The following is an 18,532-nucleotide window of genomic DNA, read 5'->3' as shown; positions in this document are numbered from 1 at the left end:
AAAATATAAGACTAGAACTTAGGACGAAGCCAGATGCAGGGTTCACGAATTGAGTATCTACCTCATCTTTGAGATATGCCACTTCTGAGAACAAATGGAAGTTCTGTGCCCATGTATCATCTCCATACAATAAATGTGCTGGCTGAAATAAGTGTTTAGGATATGGGAATATAAGCAACACAGACTTCCCCCTACTTCACCTATTATTGGATATGGTGTCCTTTGAGGCAGCCCTGGCAAGACCACTAACTCCGGCAGTTCGTGCTGGCTCAATGTTGTTGCTGTTGGACTGTGCACTTAACCGTCCCCATGTTTTTGGATTCAAGCTTGCCAAGAACGAAGACTTAGGTGACTGGGTAGTGGTAGGGCTTTTAGCTATGAAAAGAAAGGAGAACTACAGTTAAATCATTTTAGCACAATTGATGAAAAACAATTGATTCACAGTTTTAACATAGTAAAAGAAGGAATTAAGAACACTATGTCCTTAGGAAACTTAGGAAACCCAGGCATACTTTAAGAGCTACTGGCAGTTTTAACAAAGTATATTTCTGCAACTGTGATCACTTTCCCCTTTAACTCCCCATAGTTTCATCAAAAGGATTACCTTGATTGTCTACTTTGTCATCATCTCTTGGAGGTGAGTACTTTGGCCTTCTCGGCCCTCGTTTTGGTAGTCGTTTTCTCTTTAGAACATCACTTAACCGACTATCACATGGGAAAATATGGAATAAGTTTAGTAATTACCACTGATTTATATCTTCACTCATTGAAAAAGCAAGCTAAAATGGCAGAAACAATGAGTTACAAAATGTTATAACAGCATTTTTCTTTTAGTGATTATTTATTTAACACTGACTCTGTGCCAGTTACGTTCTAGAGGTGTACAGACACAGGAAATGATTAGTTCGGAAAATAACTAGCTATTTGACTATAGTGAACTACTCAAAATAAAACCAAATAGGATAGTTAATTCTGTGTGTTCAACTTTTTTATGTAATACAGAAAGTACATAAAGCAAATACACAACACAAAGAACCAAGATAAAAAAAACTGAGTATTCACCAACTAGAAAGAGTATGTTAAATATGAGTACCATATTTCTGTCCTAACCTAAACAGCAACAATTAAAATATACACAAGCACTTAGTGTTCATATTATCAAAGCATTTTCCAAACTACTTACAAAATACTACCTAAAAAATTTCATGGTGTGGCAATGGCAGTAACATCCTAAATGAATACATTTATAAACAATTTCGTAGGCCTTTAACCTACATATAAATCTAGTGAGTGACAGTGTGAGTAACCTATTTTGAATCAGAATCACAGATTAAACGGAACATCTGTAGCTTATGTTCTTAACACTAGAAATAGTTTGAAATAGTAATAGATTCTTAGAATGACAAAGCTACATAAGATGGAAAAGATGAAATACTGCTTTTGTCTGAACTGCATCACAGTTCCCTGAAATTCACTGAGTATCTATGATGTCTCGGGTACCATGCCTGCATTATACAGTAGAACCCTGCAATTACTTAGGGTTACTACAGCAGCTAGGGGGCATGAGGCTGGGAAGGAAGTAAAGAGGATGGCAAGGATGGAAGGTTAAATGGCAGACAAACATAACCTTAGAATCAGGAAGTGGAGGCCCCAGAATTCTCCAAGTCCAATCTCCTCAGACTGGTCAGATGACATGGGTACCACCTAAACTCAGCAACTTGCTAAAATAACAGTCATTTTGCCAGAAGTTCCAGTTTGCCACAAGTCCTAGAACTGCCAAAATTCATATTTAAGCTAGAATGGACAACTGCCACCAGGTGATACCAAAAGCAGCTATCCTTCCTCCCCTAGCTGGCTACTTGCTAAAGACAATGCTACCCTGCAGTTTAGAGGATTAAATGGTTGGAACCTACTTGTTGATTATTATTATGCTTTACCAAGATCTACTTCTCAGCTTAAGAGGATCAAAAAGGAATACTGCATTAAGTACATTCTGAATTTCAGAACAGATTTTGGATCATCATGTACTATTCACCTAGCAATATTAAGTTCTTAACAGCAAAGAAACAAAAACACTTTTAGAGTGTGATTTGTTTCAAATAACAAAATGAAAACAAATATGAGGGTTTGGTAACATTCTTAGTAACACAATATAACACAGATTAAAAGCTAATAAATAAAAAACAGCAGAAAATTTTCTTAAGAACTCTCATTTTCCTTTATGAAAAGCAAAGTATTTGCTCCCATTTGCCAATTAAAGATAAATGGGGCCAGGCGTGGTAGCTCACGCCTATAATCCCAGCACTTTGGGAGGTCATGGTAGGAGGATCACTTGAGGCCTAGAGATCAAGATGAGCCTGGGCAACTTAGTGAAGTTCCATCTCTATAAAAAATTTTAAAAAATTAGGCCGGGCGCGGTGGCTCACGCCTGTAATCCTAGCACTCTGGGAGGCCGAGGTGGGCGGATCGTTTGAGCTCAGGAGTTCGAGACCAGCCTGAGCAAGAACGAGACCCCATCTCTACTAAAAATAGAAAGAAATTATATGGACAGCTAAAAATATATATAGAAAAAATTAGCCGGGCATGGTGGTGCATGCCTGTAGTCCCAGCTACTCGGGAGGCTGAGACAGGAGGATCGCTTCAGCTCAGGAGTTTGAGGTTGCTGTGAGCTAGGCTGACGCCACGGCACTCACTCTAGCCTGGGCAACAGAGTGAGACTCTGTCTCAAAAAAAAAAAAAAAAAAAAATTAGCTGGGCATTGGGGCACACACCTGTTGTCCTAGCTACCTGGGGAGGCTGAGGTGGGAGGATCACTTGAGCACAGAAGTTTCAAGTGACTGTGAGCTATGATTATGCCACTGCACCCCAGCCTCCTGGGAAACAGAACAAGACCTTCTCCCCTTTCTTCTACCATCCCTCCAAAAGGGTAAATGGCAAATCAGGGGTTTGTTTGCCTCCATATTCTAAATCTTCTAATTTTTAATGTTTTCCACCAAATCAATATCTGGATATCTCAAAAGTGTATCAGAGGCGATATGTATGCAGTAATATAATAATCAAAAGATTACGGAATCAGAAATGAACACTCAAATCCTGCATCTGTAACATAAGCATGCATCACTGTGCAAGTCACCAGTGTTTCTCAGCCTTACTTCCCTTATGTATCAATGAAAATGGCATGTGTCTCTTGTAGTTCCTAAACACAGCCCAATACAGTAGGTTTCCGATAAATGTTTTCTTCCCATTTCCATCAAACATCTAACGAAATACAGATGGAAAAATATAAAAGGTACACTCTAATATTTTACCATTTCACTCTCTATATGAGGACTTACCCACTAAAGCAGAGCTAAAGGCAAAGAGCATAAAAAGCACAAGAAAACTCTCACTTACCCTTGAGGGCTGAGATCTAAAGAATCATCTCTACCGTGCTGCAAGCTAGGTGATCCCAAGTCAGCTGCGGCGTTAGTGGCAGCTGTGGCCGTTCCACTGCTGACTGATGTTGTGGATCCCAAGGATCCTGACCCATTCGTACACGCCTTTGGTGGACTTGTCAGCAAAGACTCTGATTCTGCTAAGTGTTTTACTTGATGCATTACACCTTTATGGTAACAGAGATGAAAAGAAGTCAGTTTTAACACACTGCCACGCTAGAAAAAAAATTTTTTTCTTTGGGATCAGTGCTTTATTATGAAAATAGAATAAAAACTTTGAAGACAAAACTACCCTTTCTAATTTACAGAAAAAAAAAATTTTTTTTTTTTTTTTTGCTTTTTACGTGTGAGTTATATGCAACTTGAAAAACAGTTCTTGTGGCTCGCTCCCAAGGTGAAGAGACATGAATTATGTATGCTTCATGAGGCCCCAGGCTCAAAAGTAATTCATAAGGCAGTTAATGTGTTAATCAGGAGACAGGACTGACTGCCTCCTTGTCATTACAAAATCCCCAAATAACACTGATATAATATAGAGAATGACTAAAAAATAGCCGGCAAACAGGGAAAAAAAATTAGGAGCCAGAGTTTTCAACTTGACTTAAATCAGAGAAAGAAAATGAAAATTCAATGTTAAAGAAAAATATTTATACGTTCTCTAATCTTCAAAACCAGATCATATGAAATTTAACAAGGTCACAAAGTCCTATTCAAAGTACAAAATACTCATTATAAGAACAATAATCAATTACAGAAATACAATTATGCACCTTGTGGTGTGAGAGCTAGAAGGGGAGAAAAAGACCTAGAATCATTGGTTAACTTCAAGGGCTACAAAATTACAAGATCACAGTAACACCACTACCAAAAAAGAAAACACCAGCTATTGAAAAGTGGTGACTGTCACATTCTTGGAGGTGTGTAAGAAGAGATAAATGTGAGTAATCTCTGAGGCAGAGGTTCTTATCTGGGCTAGAATCACAGGAGGGTCTGTACATGAAAGGGTGAACTATCAATTGTATACAAAGGTGTGTGTCTATCAGTCTGGGTAAAATCTATGGCAAACCGGTGGACGAATTTATGTGAAGTAATGTCCACACATTCACAGTTTTCTGAGGAAGAGTATGGATCTCCTTCAGATTCTTTAAAAAAAAAAAAGAAAAAAGATAGTAAAAGCAAACTGCTTAAAAACAAAACAAAAAAAAAGCCACAATGAATTCAAACTTGTAGTGTGTGTTCCACAAATACTATTTGATGTAATTATATGCCAGGCTGTACTAGGTACTAAAAATAAGGAAAGGGACAAGGCAATGCACTCAGGGGACTTACTGACTAGTTAGAAAGATACATTTTATAAGAAATTACAATAAAGAGTGATGTGTTTATAAGAAATAAAATACTGCACTGCTGGAGCTTACAGTGAGAGGATCTAACACCAAATCCAGAGGTAAATCTAGAGGTAAGACAAGATCTTCAGAGAAAAGTGACATTTAAGCTGAGACTTGAAAGAACAGCAAGACCTAGCTAGATGCAAAGCAGAATTAATCAAGATTTTGGCATAAACATCATAATGTATAAGCTACATAATTATTTGGTGGCGGGAAATTTATCTGAAGGCATAGTTGATCCTATCGAAATAAAAAAAAAAAAGCCACTCTGAAAAGAAAGTGATTCTGATATACTTCAAACCAGAAAAGCATAACAAATAGAAGGAAACTATATTATATATAAATAAAAGATATTTGTATGAGTTCAGAAAATGCCTATTTTTAATATACCTGATGTCTTAACAACAGTTATCTTTGGGAAATGGAGGAATTTTGCTTTCTTTCATATAAATATGTATTGTTGGATTAAAAAAACTTGTTACTTGAGCAAAATGAATTTTAAATGGCAGAAACCTCTTTCCATTTTGTTCAATACTATATTAGCACATCTATTACATTCCCAAGATAGGAAGAGATAAAGATCCAATGTAAGAAAAGGTGATCAAAAGAGGAGAAAACAGATCATATGCAGAAAGAACTAGGATTGCCTGTAAGAATGAAGATAAAGCTAAAGATTTCTTGAGGGGAAAATAGAATTATTTTGCAAATCCCCACAAGACCTTAGTACCCTAAAAGACCAGACGAGCCATAAAGAGATTTCTGTTAAGAACGAACTTCCTGATCAATTAGATAATATTTTGACAGGTTTAGAAAATACAAAACACCTGAATGAGCTAAACAGTTTCATTTTTAAAGTCTTCAAAAAGAGAATGGAAAGTACCATGTCTCCTACGTTGATTTTGACAATCAAATGCCTTAAATTGAAGACCTATGAATTGCATTCTGGAAGATTGTTCTAAGCCTTGAAATAGTTAATTATGTGCTCAATAAAGGATAAAATAATTCCTCTAACATTAGAAGTGCTCTGATCTACTGATATGATTTACTGGGAAAGAAAGCAATTTCTGACTTTTACTGAAGGAATCTTTATATTACATATGTATATACATATACATACACACACACACACACACACACACACACAAAGTCCACGATTGCTTCTGGCCTGCAAACACTTAAATCATTGAAACTTAATAAGTATTCATCAATTGATAGTGAATCTCACACAACTTGTATTATTAATAGGTTGTGTGAGATTCACATAAAAGACACACTCTTCGTACACCTGAGCTATAGGCATGTAAATGTCATAATAAGAAAAGCTAAAAGTTTCTGTTCTTAGATTAAAACTATATTTCTATCGAAGTGTTATCTAAAGGACCATTAATTTACTACCATGAATGACATTACCTTCTCTTCTGAAGTAAACACTAAAAATATCAGGTAACTTCTGCATTAAGATTTCTGCCATCTGAAGTGCTCCAACTACTATCTTCAGGTCTTGGCTTGATAGCATGGAAGCAATGTGACTAAAAAAAGAAAGCATTTGTATATAAAACTTGGCTTGAATTTGATAATTATTTTTGGCCATACTACTTTAAATTTCAGAACAAAATATTTTCATTGTGAAATCATTCCATTAAAACAAAAATTTTTCATAAAGGCTCAACTTTTATATTTTATAAAAGCTGTGTGTGAATATAAATAGACCAAAAAAGGGCTCAAGATACTCCAAACTTGTATGCATATTTTCCTGTATTATTACTTTAGATATTTCTGAAATTACTTGCAGACTTGAATTTCTAAAATGTTTTTACTATATTCATGAACACACCTTGAAACAGCATGATTTTTCAGAACATCCTTCAGAAGTTCGGCATCCGCAAAATAAATTATCCTAAGAATTGCTCTAAGGCACTTATGTCTGACTGCAGGTCCTGCTGAGGAACTATACACTTCATAAAGAACACCAAATAATGTCTTAATAAAAGACTTAGCCAGTTCCGGATCCTCTTTCATAAGCTGTGCTCGAGCATCATCCTTCTTTAACTCTGAATATCCACCTGTTATACATATTAAAAAAAAAAAAAAAGACAATTTTGAAGTGACAGACTTTAGAAACACAATAAAAAACATAAAGTATTCATGTCAATGCAATTATTGAAAATGCTACTAAAAATTTTTTTTGTTATAAAACAAATTAACTTATCTAATGTGATCAACTAGGGTTTACAAAAATGCTAAAGGTGTCATTAAGATAAAATTCAGCCAGCTAGAAAACCACTAACCATTCTGGTCAGCTAAAGATAATGAGATATCACCACACTGTACTTTATTTTATTAATATATATTCAATGAAATATTGGGGAAATTTCAGTACTAACCAACTAAGCAGCGTTCAAGAAATGGATAGTATTTAGGCAGAAGTCATGTGAACTGGATAAACAAGGTAATTCTGCCACTTTGCTTAGTGGCATCAGTTGTAGGGAAAGGGTAGTTGATGTAAGTGATCATAATATGTGACCAGGGGTTGGCAAAGTATGGTTCACAAGCCCAATCCAGCCCACCACTTGTTTTTGTAAATGACATTTTATTAGAACACAACCATGTGAATGTCTTTACATGTTGTATATGGCTGCTTTAGAGCTACAATGGCAGCGGTGAGTATAGACTTACATGAATTACAAAACCTAAAATATTTACCATCTGGCCCTTTTCAGGTAAAGTATGCTGATCTCTGTGCTCTAAACAAGAGAAGTAAAAGCAATGGACTAAATCTCTGAGGGAAAGATAAATGTCGGGGGGGAAAAAATCACTATCATCCGTTCTTCATTAGTTAAAGAGAATTTTGGCAGCAAGGTATACAATGAAAGTCTGGAAAGAACTAATGAGTGGATGGATCTGCATGAGCCAATCTTATTAAGCTGTGTCCCAGGACATCACATTAGTAAAAAATCTTGGAGAAGATACCTGGTAGGTAACACTGGGTCTTTTGTCAATGAAGGAACAGGACTTTAAAAAAAAAAAGAAAAAAAAAAAAAAAAATGCAACCACCAAAAAAACTAATTACTGTTATGCAATTGTCTTAAGTTTAAAAGGATAATCAATGAATCAACAATTACGCAAATAGAAAATATTATCCACATGACAATACAGTACTAATTTCAACTCAGAAGGTACTTACTAGTGTTAGTATTGGCTAAGGGGTTAGGTTTTCTCTGAATGGCACGTGCTGTTCCCGTGTCCTCATTGATTTGCTGCATAGAATTAAAATCAATAGTATAAACTCGTCCCAGAGTGGACAAGCTTATCTCATCCTCACCGACCTGATGGGCTGCCTGAGAGCAAAGAGAGAGAAACCTTGAATATAAACATGGAGAAATATATTACCTTAAGACACAGTGGGGACCTTCCATAAATGCTATCTTACATACTTATTTCATCAGGCCTTAGATGGCAAAGTAACAGCATATGTATAATTTAATAGTGTAGATATGACAAAACTCATTCATTCAATAAATCAATTTTAATTAAACAAAGAGATACACCTCAGGCCCTATCAGGCACCCACAGACATAAATCCAAGTAAAATCCTCAAAGATCCAGTCATACATGCATCATTGACATGAAGATGATACCATTTGTACTACGAAAACTTTTAAGGCGTTGCTGATAGAAAAAAATTTGTTAGCCACATATCTTAGGATTCTTAGATTAAAAACATTTACATGATGGGTTCTTAGCAACCCATCGAGATCCTCCTTTAAGCAAAATAATCCTATAAAATTGTCCTTAATAAGCAAAGACAACTTTAAGATTGAAAGAGACGCAAATGAACTAATGAGATTCACTATCAGGATTACATACAATATACAGAAATATCTAAATTGAGAGAGTTTGAGTAACACAGTTTGCTTGATTTTAGACAGCCTATAGAAGCGGCAGAATATTTATTTTACAGAGTCCAATTTATGGAACTCCTAGGCTGAATGGAGGACAAAACCCTCAGCATATACTAGAGACTAAGCTAATGGTGAAGATGCAATGATCAGGAAAATGTTAAAAAGAAGAATGCTAAGAGTTCAAAACCAGGATCATTAGTAGACTTGGCCTGCTTGCTTATATGCTAAGGCTAACAATACACAAAAGACCAAAGTCAGCTTCCTCATAAAAGCTGGCTCTGCATTTAGATTTCATCTTAAGAACTCTCAATTTTATAACATTAAACCAATGGTACAAAATTTTTTCAAAAATTCATTTTTAGAAACTGGTGGAAGACATCATTAAAGAATGTCTGTTCAAGAAGTGTGCTGCGCTAAAGAAATTCTAATACCAAAGGTTGAAATTAGAAAATATATTATCACTTACAAGTATCTTATATATTGAAAATATTAGTAAATGATGGACAGTATTCTCAATGCAGTAACCAACACTTCATAAGCTAGGGCAAATATGCTGATTTAATTTTTTAAAAATATTTCAGTGCAAACCTAGTAAGTATGGAAATAAAAATTAAAATCACACAAAACTAGCACAGAAAATCACTATTCATATTTCGGTGTATTCCTCTCCTTTATATTACTCATCTTTCACTTATTTTGCTGAGTTCCCATAAGATTCACATAATTTTGTATGTTGTGTTTTTCAATAATCATATCCCCCTTTATGTCATTAAAGTTTATCCCATTATTATTTGGACTATTTCAAGCCAATACATGTAATCACAATTTACTTTTTCATTCACATAGAGTGAGATATTTGTTTCAATGTTTTTACTCTTAAAAAGTATTAAGAAGCTATTTTTATCTAAATCTTTGCTTGTGCAAGATTTCTTTTGGATAGGAGATAGAAGACAGATATGTTTTGGAAACACATAGCTTAACTCCTCCAATGTTTCCTTTCAGAAATGAGGAAACTATGGAACAAAGAACTTAAATTACTTTCTCCAAGTCAACCAGGTACTTAGCAGCAGAAGCAGGACTAGAACATCATGTTTTCTGACCTGAACAGAAATGAGGACCTTGTTCTCAGGAGACAAAATGAGAGAATCTTGAGTTAATTCAAAACTGAGCATATTACAAGTACACATATCCACCTCCCATTCCATCCCTACACCCACTCTCCCACCAAAATAGACTTATTTAAACGGTACGATGAAACTACTACCTCAATGATCCGGCTGTCAATCCTGTTATAGGGATGCCAGAGGCCTCGGTCATCACGCCACTGCCATATTGCACCATCTGTGTTCTGCGCATTTCCCTTCTTCAACATGGTATCGACTGCAAAAATGCCTTCTTTTGGTAAACATGGCATAAGTTCACTGAAAACAAGAAGTACAATTATTTTAGTAAGTAGCTTTGTGAACTATTAGTAATGTTAGGTTTCTAAAGAAAAATAACCTCACATGAACCACAGGTTATTATAAGCCCAATCTTTACCAAATCAGAGATGTCAGTTCATACAGTTCTTGAGGACTTCGTGGAACAAGATCAATCTGTTCCTGACAGCTTCCATTGGAGGCACCACACAGGAGGAAGTGAAGTGTTTCTGCAATGTCTGTAAAACCAATAACAAAAAACAAAAGCCTATTAAATTAGTTATAATACCTTATTTAAAAACCAAACATTCCCTGGAGGAAAAATAATCAGAATTAACATTTTATAAAGTAACACAATATAGAAATTAAAGTAAAAAACCCAAAAGAGCTGTAATAAAAATCTAAAAAGAAATTCATGTAGAATTTAACAGTATCTTTCTGAGGACTTCACTCAACTAATTATAATTACTTCTGACTTCCAGAAACTTTAGGAATCTTATTATTTTCCTTAAGGAGTATTTAATTTATACAAAAGTGCTTTCCATATACCTCAATTCAAATTTGTCTTCGATTCAAATATACTGAAAAGGTGCATAAAACATGATAAAATATAGCAATTTAAAAGCATCTGGATCTGACATATTTTGATCAGGGAAACCATTACCTATGTGACAACTGATAGCATGCCAACTTGATACAAAGATCATTAAAGTATTCTCTACCATAAGTTCCCATGCCAAGACTTCAGTTTCTGGGGAATTATCCATAATAATTACTGGAACGTAAAGGAACTGTGAATGGAAGGAGCTCCTGGTCTCTATAGTTTAGTCACTCTAATAGCTGAAACCAAAACACAGAACTGGGTCTTTGTTGGTTGTGGTATTATGCGTCTGTACTATAAATATTATACATGTGTAAAATATATCCTACATAAACATTATGTTTTGTCAATAATCAGTAAGTTATGCTACCAGGGATAACAGAGAGATGTAGATAGTTAAATCCCTTCCTCATAGAAATTTCACAAATAGTGATTAAAATTTTTTAAAAATTAGTTTTGCCAACTTTATCAAGAAATGTGAATACATGGAATAGCACATTAAAAGGATAATTTTTTAAAAAGAAATCAGAGGATGACAATGAAATGGAGATTAGGAAGAGGTCCATGTTTCCTTTGAGATATTATTGTAGAAAAACTACAGTGGCCTCCTTAAGATAAATATGCAGCAAACTTCCTGGAAGATGCAAAAGAGGTGAAAACATTCATCATATTAAAAGAAAAAAAACTCAAATTGCTGAAACAAACAAAAGGCAGCAATTTCCCAAAATTGGTGCTTAGGGATATGCTGTATGTAACAAGATATATAGTAACAAGAGGTCATCTGTACTCCAACTTCAGGAAATGTTGAGCTAAGCAAAGGTCAAAGAGCTCCTAAGGATTTTAATTAAATAAAGTATATTGTTACTAATCAAGAAGGAGTTGGACTTTTCTCAATCTTATTTATTTAGGCAGAGAGCACTTCATGACATACTCAAAACTCTTCTCTGAATACCAAATTTGGGAAAGACTCAATGCTTTAAGAGGAATCTTTCCGAATGATCACCTCAACAACTCTGGTTTTCTACAAAGTTCTGTACCAATGCATTAATTCATAAGAAATGCAATTAAACATACAACTGAGTTTCTCGAATATAAAAATATTATGCTGCTATATATACTTTCTGAGACATTGAGACCAAATGCTCCTTTATCAGTGAATATCATCACTGACTCCCCCAACGTAACATTCTCAGAGGTTAGAATTATGGGTATGAAATGACCCATAATTATGGATGTTCCAGGCAAAATTGATCTACTAGAAATAATCATAACATAGATGTTTCTGAAGCCCCACCATTCTAAGACATTAACTTGTGAAGTCTAAGGTTTCAGAGAGGGCTGATCAAACTGCAAAAGCAGTGCAATAAAATTGTATTTTCTGTACATTGGGTAAGGTTGGAAAAGGTTTAGAAGTACCAAATTAGCAAACATCAGAGACAATCATCAGCATAAATAAGTTCCAACTTTTTAAGGGAGGAAAGCATTCTGGAATCAGATAAACTGCTACAAAATTTAACATAGGCAGAAAAGACCAGCTATCCACTAAAGACAAGTGGTTACTGATAACATAAAACCCAGAATTCTCCTAATGAAGGATCAGTACGTAATTAACATTGTATAAAAATCAATGATCTTGGGTCATTAGCCCTAGAACCACCAAGAGTAAACTTTTAACATATACATAAAAACTGTACATTAGAAACATTAATATACTGTCCCAACACAAATTTATTACATATTAACATTTTTCTTCTTCACCATCCAGTGCCTATGATATCTGTGATCTGTTCTACTTGCTTGGCTTATGATGACTATATTATTTATTAATGAAGAACCAACAAGCTACTTTTCCTGCATAAAGCAGAATAATAAAATAGCACTTACTTTGCTTCATGAGTTGAACAGCTAAAGTTGGACAGTTGGAACACATCAGGGAAAACATTCGAACCACCATAATAAACATCCCAGAACTTAAAATTGGTGGAGTCACTACCAACAGCTGTTGAACATTTGTAAGCAGATCTTTGGAAGCAACCTGCTGGAGTAAATTCTACACAAACACAAGAAAAAAGAAATTGTTACATCATGATTCAGTAATTCAACAGCTTCATAAAAATACAACAAAAGAGTAAGTAAATGCTTACCTCCTCATGCTGGAAGTTGTCCACTAGACGTGCAAAACAAAGGCAAGTGCTTTCCACTGACTTTTTGTCCTATTTTTTATAAAGAAAAATAAAGTTTATTAATAGAAAACTTTTTTCTCTGAGATACATCACTACTTTATCTTCTTCCTAATCCCAAATTTAAGGCAAGTTCAACTAGTAAATGTGAGCTTTGAAAATGCAAATGGGCCTAAGCAAAGTGCAGTCAGTAATATCACAATTACAAAGCAAAGAGAATCATACCAATTGAACAACCTCTCTCCTCCATAAAGGCCCCAATGGATAAATGCAAATATATAGAAAAGGAAGAACAACTATTGTGCTTATATAATCTCAATGCCTAAACAAATGTTATACTAAAGAAAAGATAAATATCCTACTTTCCTTTAAAAGTGTTAAAATGTTTAAACATGTATATACTAAAAAGTCAGAATAGTGAAGTATAGGTATGTGAACCAGAAATTTATTGATATAATATTTCAAGTAGGGCACAGATTTGTGTCTTCACTATAAAAATAATCTAGAAAGATTCACTATAAAAATGATTTGCTATATTCACTATAAAAACAATAGAGTGGCCTCATTGAGAAAACATTTGAAGTAATCTTCATAGTAAGAAAAAGAATATTTTACTGGCTAAACAAGTGTTTTGACAGACCTTGTTTTTTCCTAATTTATAAGTGGACTTCATATGTAAAAACTAGACTTGCTTTTGTAAAAAGGAGAATAATTTAAACCTTTGTTTCCACTACATAAATCTAGCAACAGTGCTACAAACAGTGGCCAACTATTTAACTTCTGATTCTTATATCTTATTTCTTTAAAAAGAACATCATATGTTACTGATTATCACGATGAACTTAGAGAACATATTTTTATCATACAAAAAGATTATCTAGGTCCACTATATTTTTAAAAATAAGTTTAGAAAAATGAATGGCACTACTTTGTCTTGCTCATTTTAGAAGCAAATTCCTCCAGGGTGACCAAATAATCATTACTTAAATCTTACAAAAATCCCCTATTTGCTTAAAAATATTTCACGTACCCAATTTCCCCAAAGTTTTAAACACACTTTGTCATGGCAATTTTAAAGCTAGATTTTTTAAAATCTCTTTAGCAACAACACTTTACAATATTAATTTATATTAATTTCTCCGTAACCTTGAAGCTTACTTCACGATCTGTCCTCTGGCCCAGCCCCATAACCCCCGATTTTCATCCTACATTGCCAGGTCCATTGATTCTACCTCCTAGATAATTGCTCTTACCCTTTTCCAACCCCAGACAGCCCCTGATTATACTTTTCATGTCTATTTGGGACACAGTCTAGTCTTTCTTCTGATCTTAACCCTTACCCTCCTGGTTCCCATCTGTCAATTCCAATGCCCTTCAAGAAAGGGTAATCTTTCCAAAAGGAAATTCTGATCATATCACATAGTAAACACTCAATACTGAAATAACAGGCATCCCTTAAAGTCTAAATAGCTGAAAATACCAAACATATAAATTACTGTTTATTTGGGTAAACCCACCAAAATTTTATAACATAACCTATGTGGTCCATGACTGTGTAAAACAGGAAAAAACATTAATCAGAACACTTTCAATTACATATATTCACCTGGAAGATTTAAAACACTAATTGAAATTATCATTTTTTAAAGAGTAATAAAAATGTTTATGACACACAAAATAGGTTCATATTTTACCTGATGGGTAAGCCTTTGGGTAAGCAATGGGAGGGAATCTGCCACAAAATGAAATTCATCTGGTGTGATACTCTGGCAGCAATTGGCTGCAATTGCTAGTGCATTTCTTTGGGCATTTATGCTGAAGAATTCTAGGTACAGCAAGCAGTCTGCCAAACCACCCTAAAATATAGAAAACTGTTAAGGTGAAGAAAAATCCTTTCTCAGTAATAAAAAAAAAAATTAACTCCAAAAATGTCTAGCAAATCACCTTGCAAAGGACATGTGTACCTTTCAGAGACCGCAATTAAGGGGCTAGTAACAAAGGTGGATTTAAAATCCAACATTAAATGAAACATACTCCCTTTGGTAACAACACTTACCGCCTGTAGAATGGCTTTACTGTGTCTCCGTGACAACATCTCCAAGGCAGTTAAGGCCTGTTCTGCCACGTCAATACACTGAATAACTTGCAGCTGAAAACATAAATAGGTTAAGGTTCTCATTTAAATTATTCTCTACTAACTTATCTTCTTAATAAACAAACATGCAGAAGATATTTTATATGTCTAATTTCCATCAATCTACACTGTGTCTAACATGAAACCCACCATAGGAAATAAGTAACTTAGGAGCTTAAGCTATAAGGTAAAGCCAATAAAGTTTCCATCAAACTACTTTATTCTGTTTTAAGATGCTGAAAAATATGTTCTACATAGAAAAAAAAAACAAACCCAATTACATAACTTTAAATCTTGTATTTAAAATGTGTTGTTTTACATAACAAATTTTAAAAATCAGGTTTTAAATTTTATGCCATATTCCAAGTTTATCAGATGAAGCAAATTTTACTGCACATTTAAAAAGTAAAAGGGTCCATAAGACAGACCAAAAACACAAGCTACCACAGACCACATGAAAAAATTTCCTTTCTCCAGTGACTCAACTTTATGACCTTGAGCAGGGCACTTTGTCTCAACCTTTCCAGCTATACAATGAGTATATAAATAGCTATCCAACCTCACTGTGATGTTTTCTAGAAATAAGATTACTTTTAATCAAGCGCATTAAGTTCTTGTCTGAAAGATATTAAGTATAAAGCTGGGCCGATTCTATAAATGATTTATTAGCTTCAAGTTCAAACTACTGGTCTGCTGAACATGACATATTTTCTTAAAATTTTGGCTAAAAAATATACTTAGTTAGATAATGGAAGACGAAATTCAAGAGTTCTAAACTTGACTCCCCATGTCTACTTTTGAACAAGCTGGGGAAAGTAAGTTGGGCAAAAGTAGGATTACCTTTTCTAAAAAGACAGGAATAGCATCTACTACAACAGCAGATGATCGAGGAAGTGCTTCCATCATGTATGTTAAGGCTCGACAAGCATGGTTCATCTGGAAAAGAATGGATTTTACTCAATAAAAACTCAAAATGTAAATTTAGAGTGTTATAAAAAATTTAGTCTATACTTACAATATCAAAATTATGCTCCATCTGCAGTAAAGTTATCTGTTAAAAAGATAAAGTATATTAGAGAAGCTATATTCTTAGACAAAAATCCTAGTATTTCTTCTTTTTCCACTTCAAATGAAATGGAAAGTATTATTCAAGACTTTTATCACAAAAGATAAAACCTAGCATGCATACACAAGAAATGATTAGACTTAGGACGGTATTCCTCACAGGCTGCTAGATTGCCATCACATCACAATCCAAGTCAAAACCAAAGCTGCCTTGTTGCTTCCAACCAACCCCTTTGGTAGATATAAAAGCCTCTTCAGTAGTCCATTAACATTATCACTGAGGACTTATTAGTGTCAAAAAATACTGGATACATAAATGAACAGGACCAGCAATGCATTGACATTTGGTAACAATTGTTATCAAAGATTCAGGACCATCACTTCAACTGTGGTGAACAAGCTTCTCTAAAAAAGATTAGCACCATTTAACTCAACTGTAACTATACAATAAAAGGATTTTAAACACAAGCTTGATCACATGAGAAACTAATTAAGCACTAATTAAAAGCCAAATTTATACAATTACTCCACATTTGCATGACAGTCTAAATTTGTGATTTTATTTTAGTTTTTCTTGTGGAAAAACCTTAAAACAGATTCTAGCCAGTTTCTCTAACAAGGTAATGCAAAACTGCCACGTTTTTATACTCCATCCTCCTGAAGCAGCTGAGTCAAAGAAATTTCCTTCTTGGAGGGGAAGACAGTCATTCACTGTTTTCAAGTTCAATGGAAATTTTTAAATGCGCTGAATTGAAACTGTAAGGTACCCTTCAATTAAATGTATAACTATGATAAAAGCCATAGGATATTCTAATACAATATTCATTTGCGTGTCTTCTCAGTTCTGAAATATGCTGGGGAAAGTATATCCATACACCAGAAGTCTTGAGAACTATTTTTTGTTAAAAAAAACAAAAACAAAAAACAAAAAAACCACAAACATATAAACACTCAATCTCAAGATCAAACAAAACTCTGCTTCAAATTACATATAATCAGCCACTTAAAACACTTAGTTGAATTTTAAAGGAGCGTCACCTTAAAAGATCCCCAATTCTTAAGACAGAATGAACCTCATAAAGCCATGTTTGGAAAGGATTGTTGTAAACAGATTCACTTTCACCAAATATGACTATTTATGATCACACAAGTGTACTGTGATGAACATATATTAACAATATATTGTGACAAAAGATAAATCTGGACAACTCCTTTACGACAGCCATTGTTGGCATGAGCCAACACTTGTGCAAGTCAATTATGTACTTAAATCTAATCAACTAACCATCAAGTTAAGCAAACTAGATTATGTGTCATCATTTCTGCCTAGACTTAATGCCTTCCTTATTTAACTAACAAACACTAAATTTTAACTGTAAATAGAATAGGCCCAATTCTTTGTTATTTATTTTTTAATGAACAACAAAAAAAAGTTTAATTGAGGTGACAGAAGCCAGCTATTGAACAAATCAGCAATCTGTGAATTAACATAAGCAAAATCTGAAAGTATAAAGGCCAGTATTGTTGTCATAAAACATTCAGAAAGTTACATACAAATAGTTTACCAGAATGGAACCAATAAGACTTGAGAACCCGGCTTTATTATCTGGAGGTCTGACTGGCAAAAGGTGAAGAACTGGATCTATCTTTTATCAAACCCTGCCAGAGCTGAACCAACCAACAAGAATAGGCAGAATGAAGATTGTGTCACCTTGCATTCTACAGGCCTTTCTTTGCTCAGCTCTCTCTATAACTCGATAATGTGATCAAATGACACAATCTGGTATATCAACCTTCATTTTTTGACACCTTTATTGGATATTGAAAAAGACTTATATAGAATTTAATTAATAATTTCTGGGAGAAAATATGCTATAAATGTAATAGTGAGGTTTATGTTAATCTTTTGTCAGTATTTGATTTGGACTTAAATTTCAATCTTATAGTCAATTTCTTTACTTTTGCACTAAGAAAATTACTTAAAAGCCAGTTTATTCTAAGGTACCTATATACGTATGGTAATGGCAATTTTTCTTCCTGTTGCCACATTAAAAAGCTTAGCATTAAATTAAGCTGTTTATAAATCTCTAATATCAAAATATCAAGTCACAACTGTGTTAAAAAGCCATTTAAATGACTTCTCTTTTTTTTTTCTTGCTTAACATAAAACCTTTTAAACTGGAAGGAGCCACATGGTATACTGGCTTGAGTGGTTTTCCCATGCACACACTTACCAAACATAAAATCTTTCTGGCCCACAAAGATAACCCAAAGTAAGCTGCTTCATACTACTGCCCCATGATTAGCAAGTTGAAAGAGAAACATGCACTCTTTACATGGTAAGAGTCAAGGTATAACTGCTGAGGCAAACAACTTACAACCAGTATTTGAGTGTCAAAAATCAGATGAT

General features: G+C 34.2%; 1 protein-coding gene across 27 annotated transcripts in view; it reads right to left on the bottom strand.

Annotated features, from left to right (window-relative positions):
* The window catches only part of TRIP12 (thyroid hormone receptor interactor 12), a 152,754-nt gene that overhangs the window by 34,271 nt on the left and 99,951 nt on the right, over positions 1-18,532 (bottom strand). For 14 of the 27 annotated variants that reach the window (XM_069472832.1, XM_069472588.1, XM_069473143.1 and 11 more), the window contains 14 exons: positions 16,073-16,108; positions 15,898-15,993; positions 14,980-15,072; positions 14,618-14,779; positions 12,888-12,956; positions 12,628-12,793; positions 10,264-10,381; positions 9,989-10,145; positions 8,007-8,160; positions 6,657-6,885; positions 6,233-6,351; positions 3,394-3,601; positions 605-705; positions 201-375 (listed from right to left, as the gene is read on the bottom strand). In XM_069472832.1, the coding sequence (XP_069328933.1) occupies positions 201-375; positions 605-705; positions 3,394-3,601; positions 6,233-6,351; positions 6,657-6,885; positions 8,007-8,160; positions 9,989-10,145; positions 10,264-10,381; positions 12,628-12,793; positions 12,888-12,956; positions 14,618-14,779; positions 14,980-15,072; positions 15,898-15,993; positions 16,073-16,108 (1,883 nt within the window). Of the gene's footprint in view, positions 1-200; positions 376-604; positions 706-3,393; positions 3,602-6,232; positions 6,352-6,656; positions 6,886-8,006; positions 8,161-9,985; positions 10,146-10,263; positions 10,382-12,627; positions 12,794-12,887; positions 12,957-14,617; positions 14,780-14,979; positions 15,073-15,897; positions 15,994-16,072; positions 16,109-18,532 lie in introns of all 27 variants that reach the window. The other 13 variants (XM_069472186.1, XM_069473068.1, XM_069473543.1 and 10 more) reach the window with 3 other exon arrangements.

This window comes from Eulemur rufifrons, chromosome 1 (assembly GCF_041146395.1).
Source record: "Eulemur rufifrons isolate Redbay chromosome 1, OSU_ERuf_1, whole genome shotgun sequence".
Classification (NCBI taxonomy): Eukaryota; Metazoa; Chordata; class Mammalia; order Primates; family Lemuridae; genus Eulemur; species Eulemur rufifrons.
This window is presented reverse-complemented; position numbering and strand designations above follow the sequence as displayed.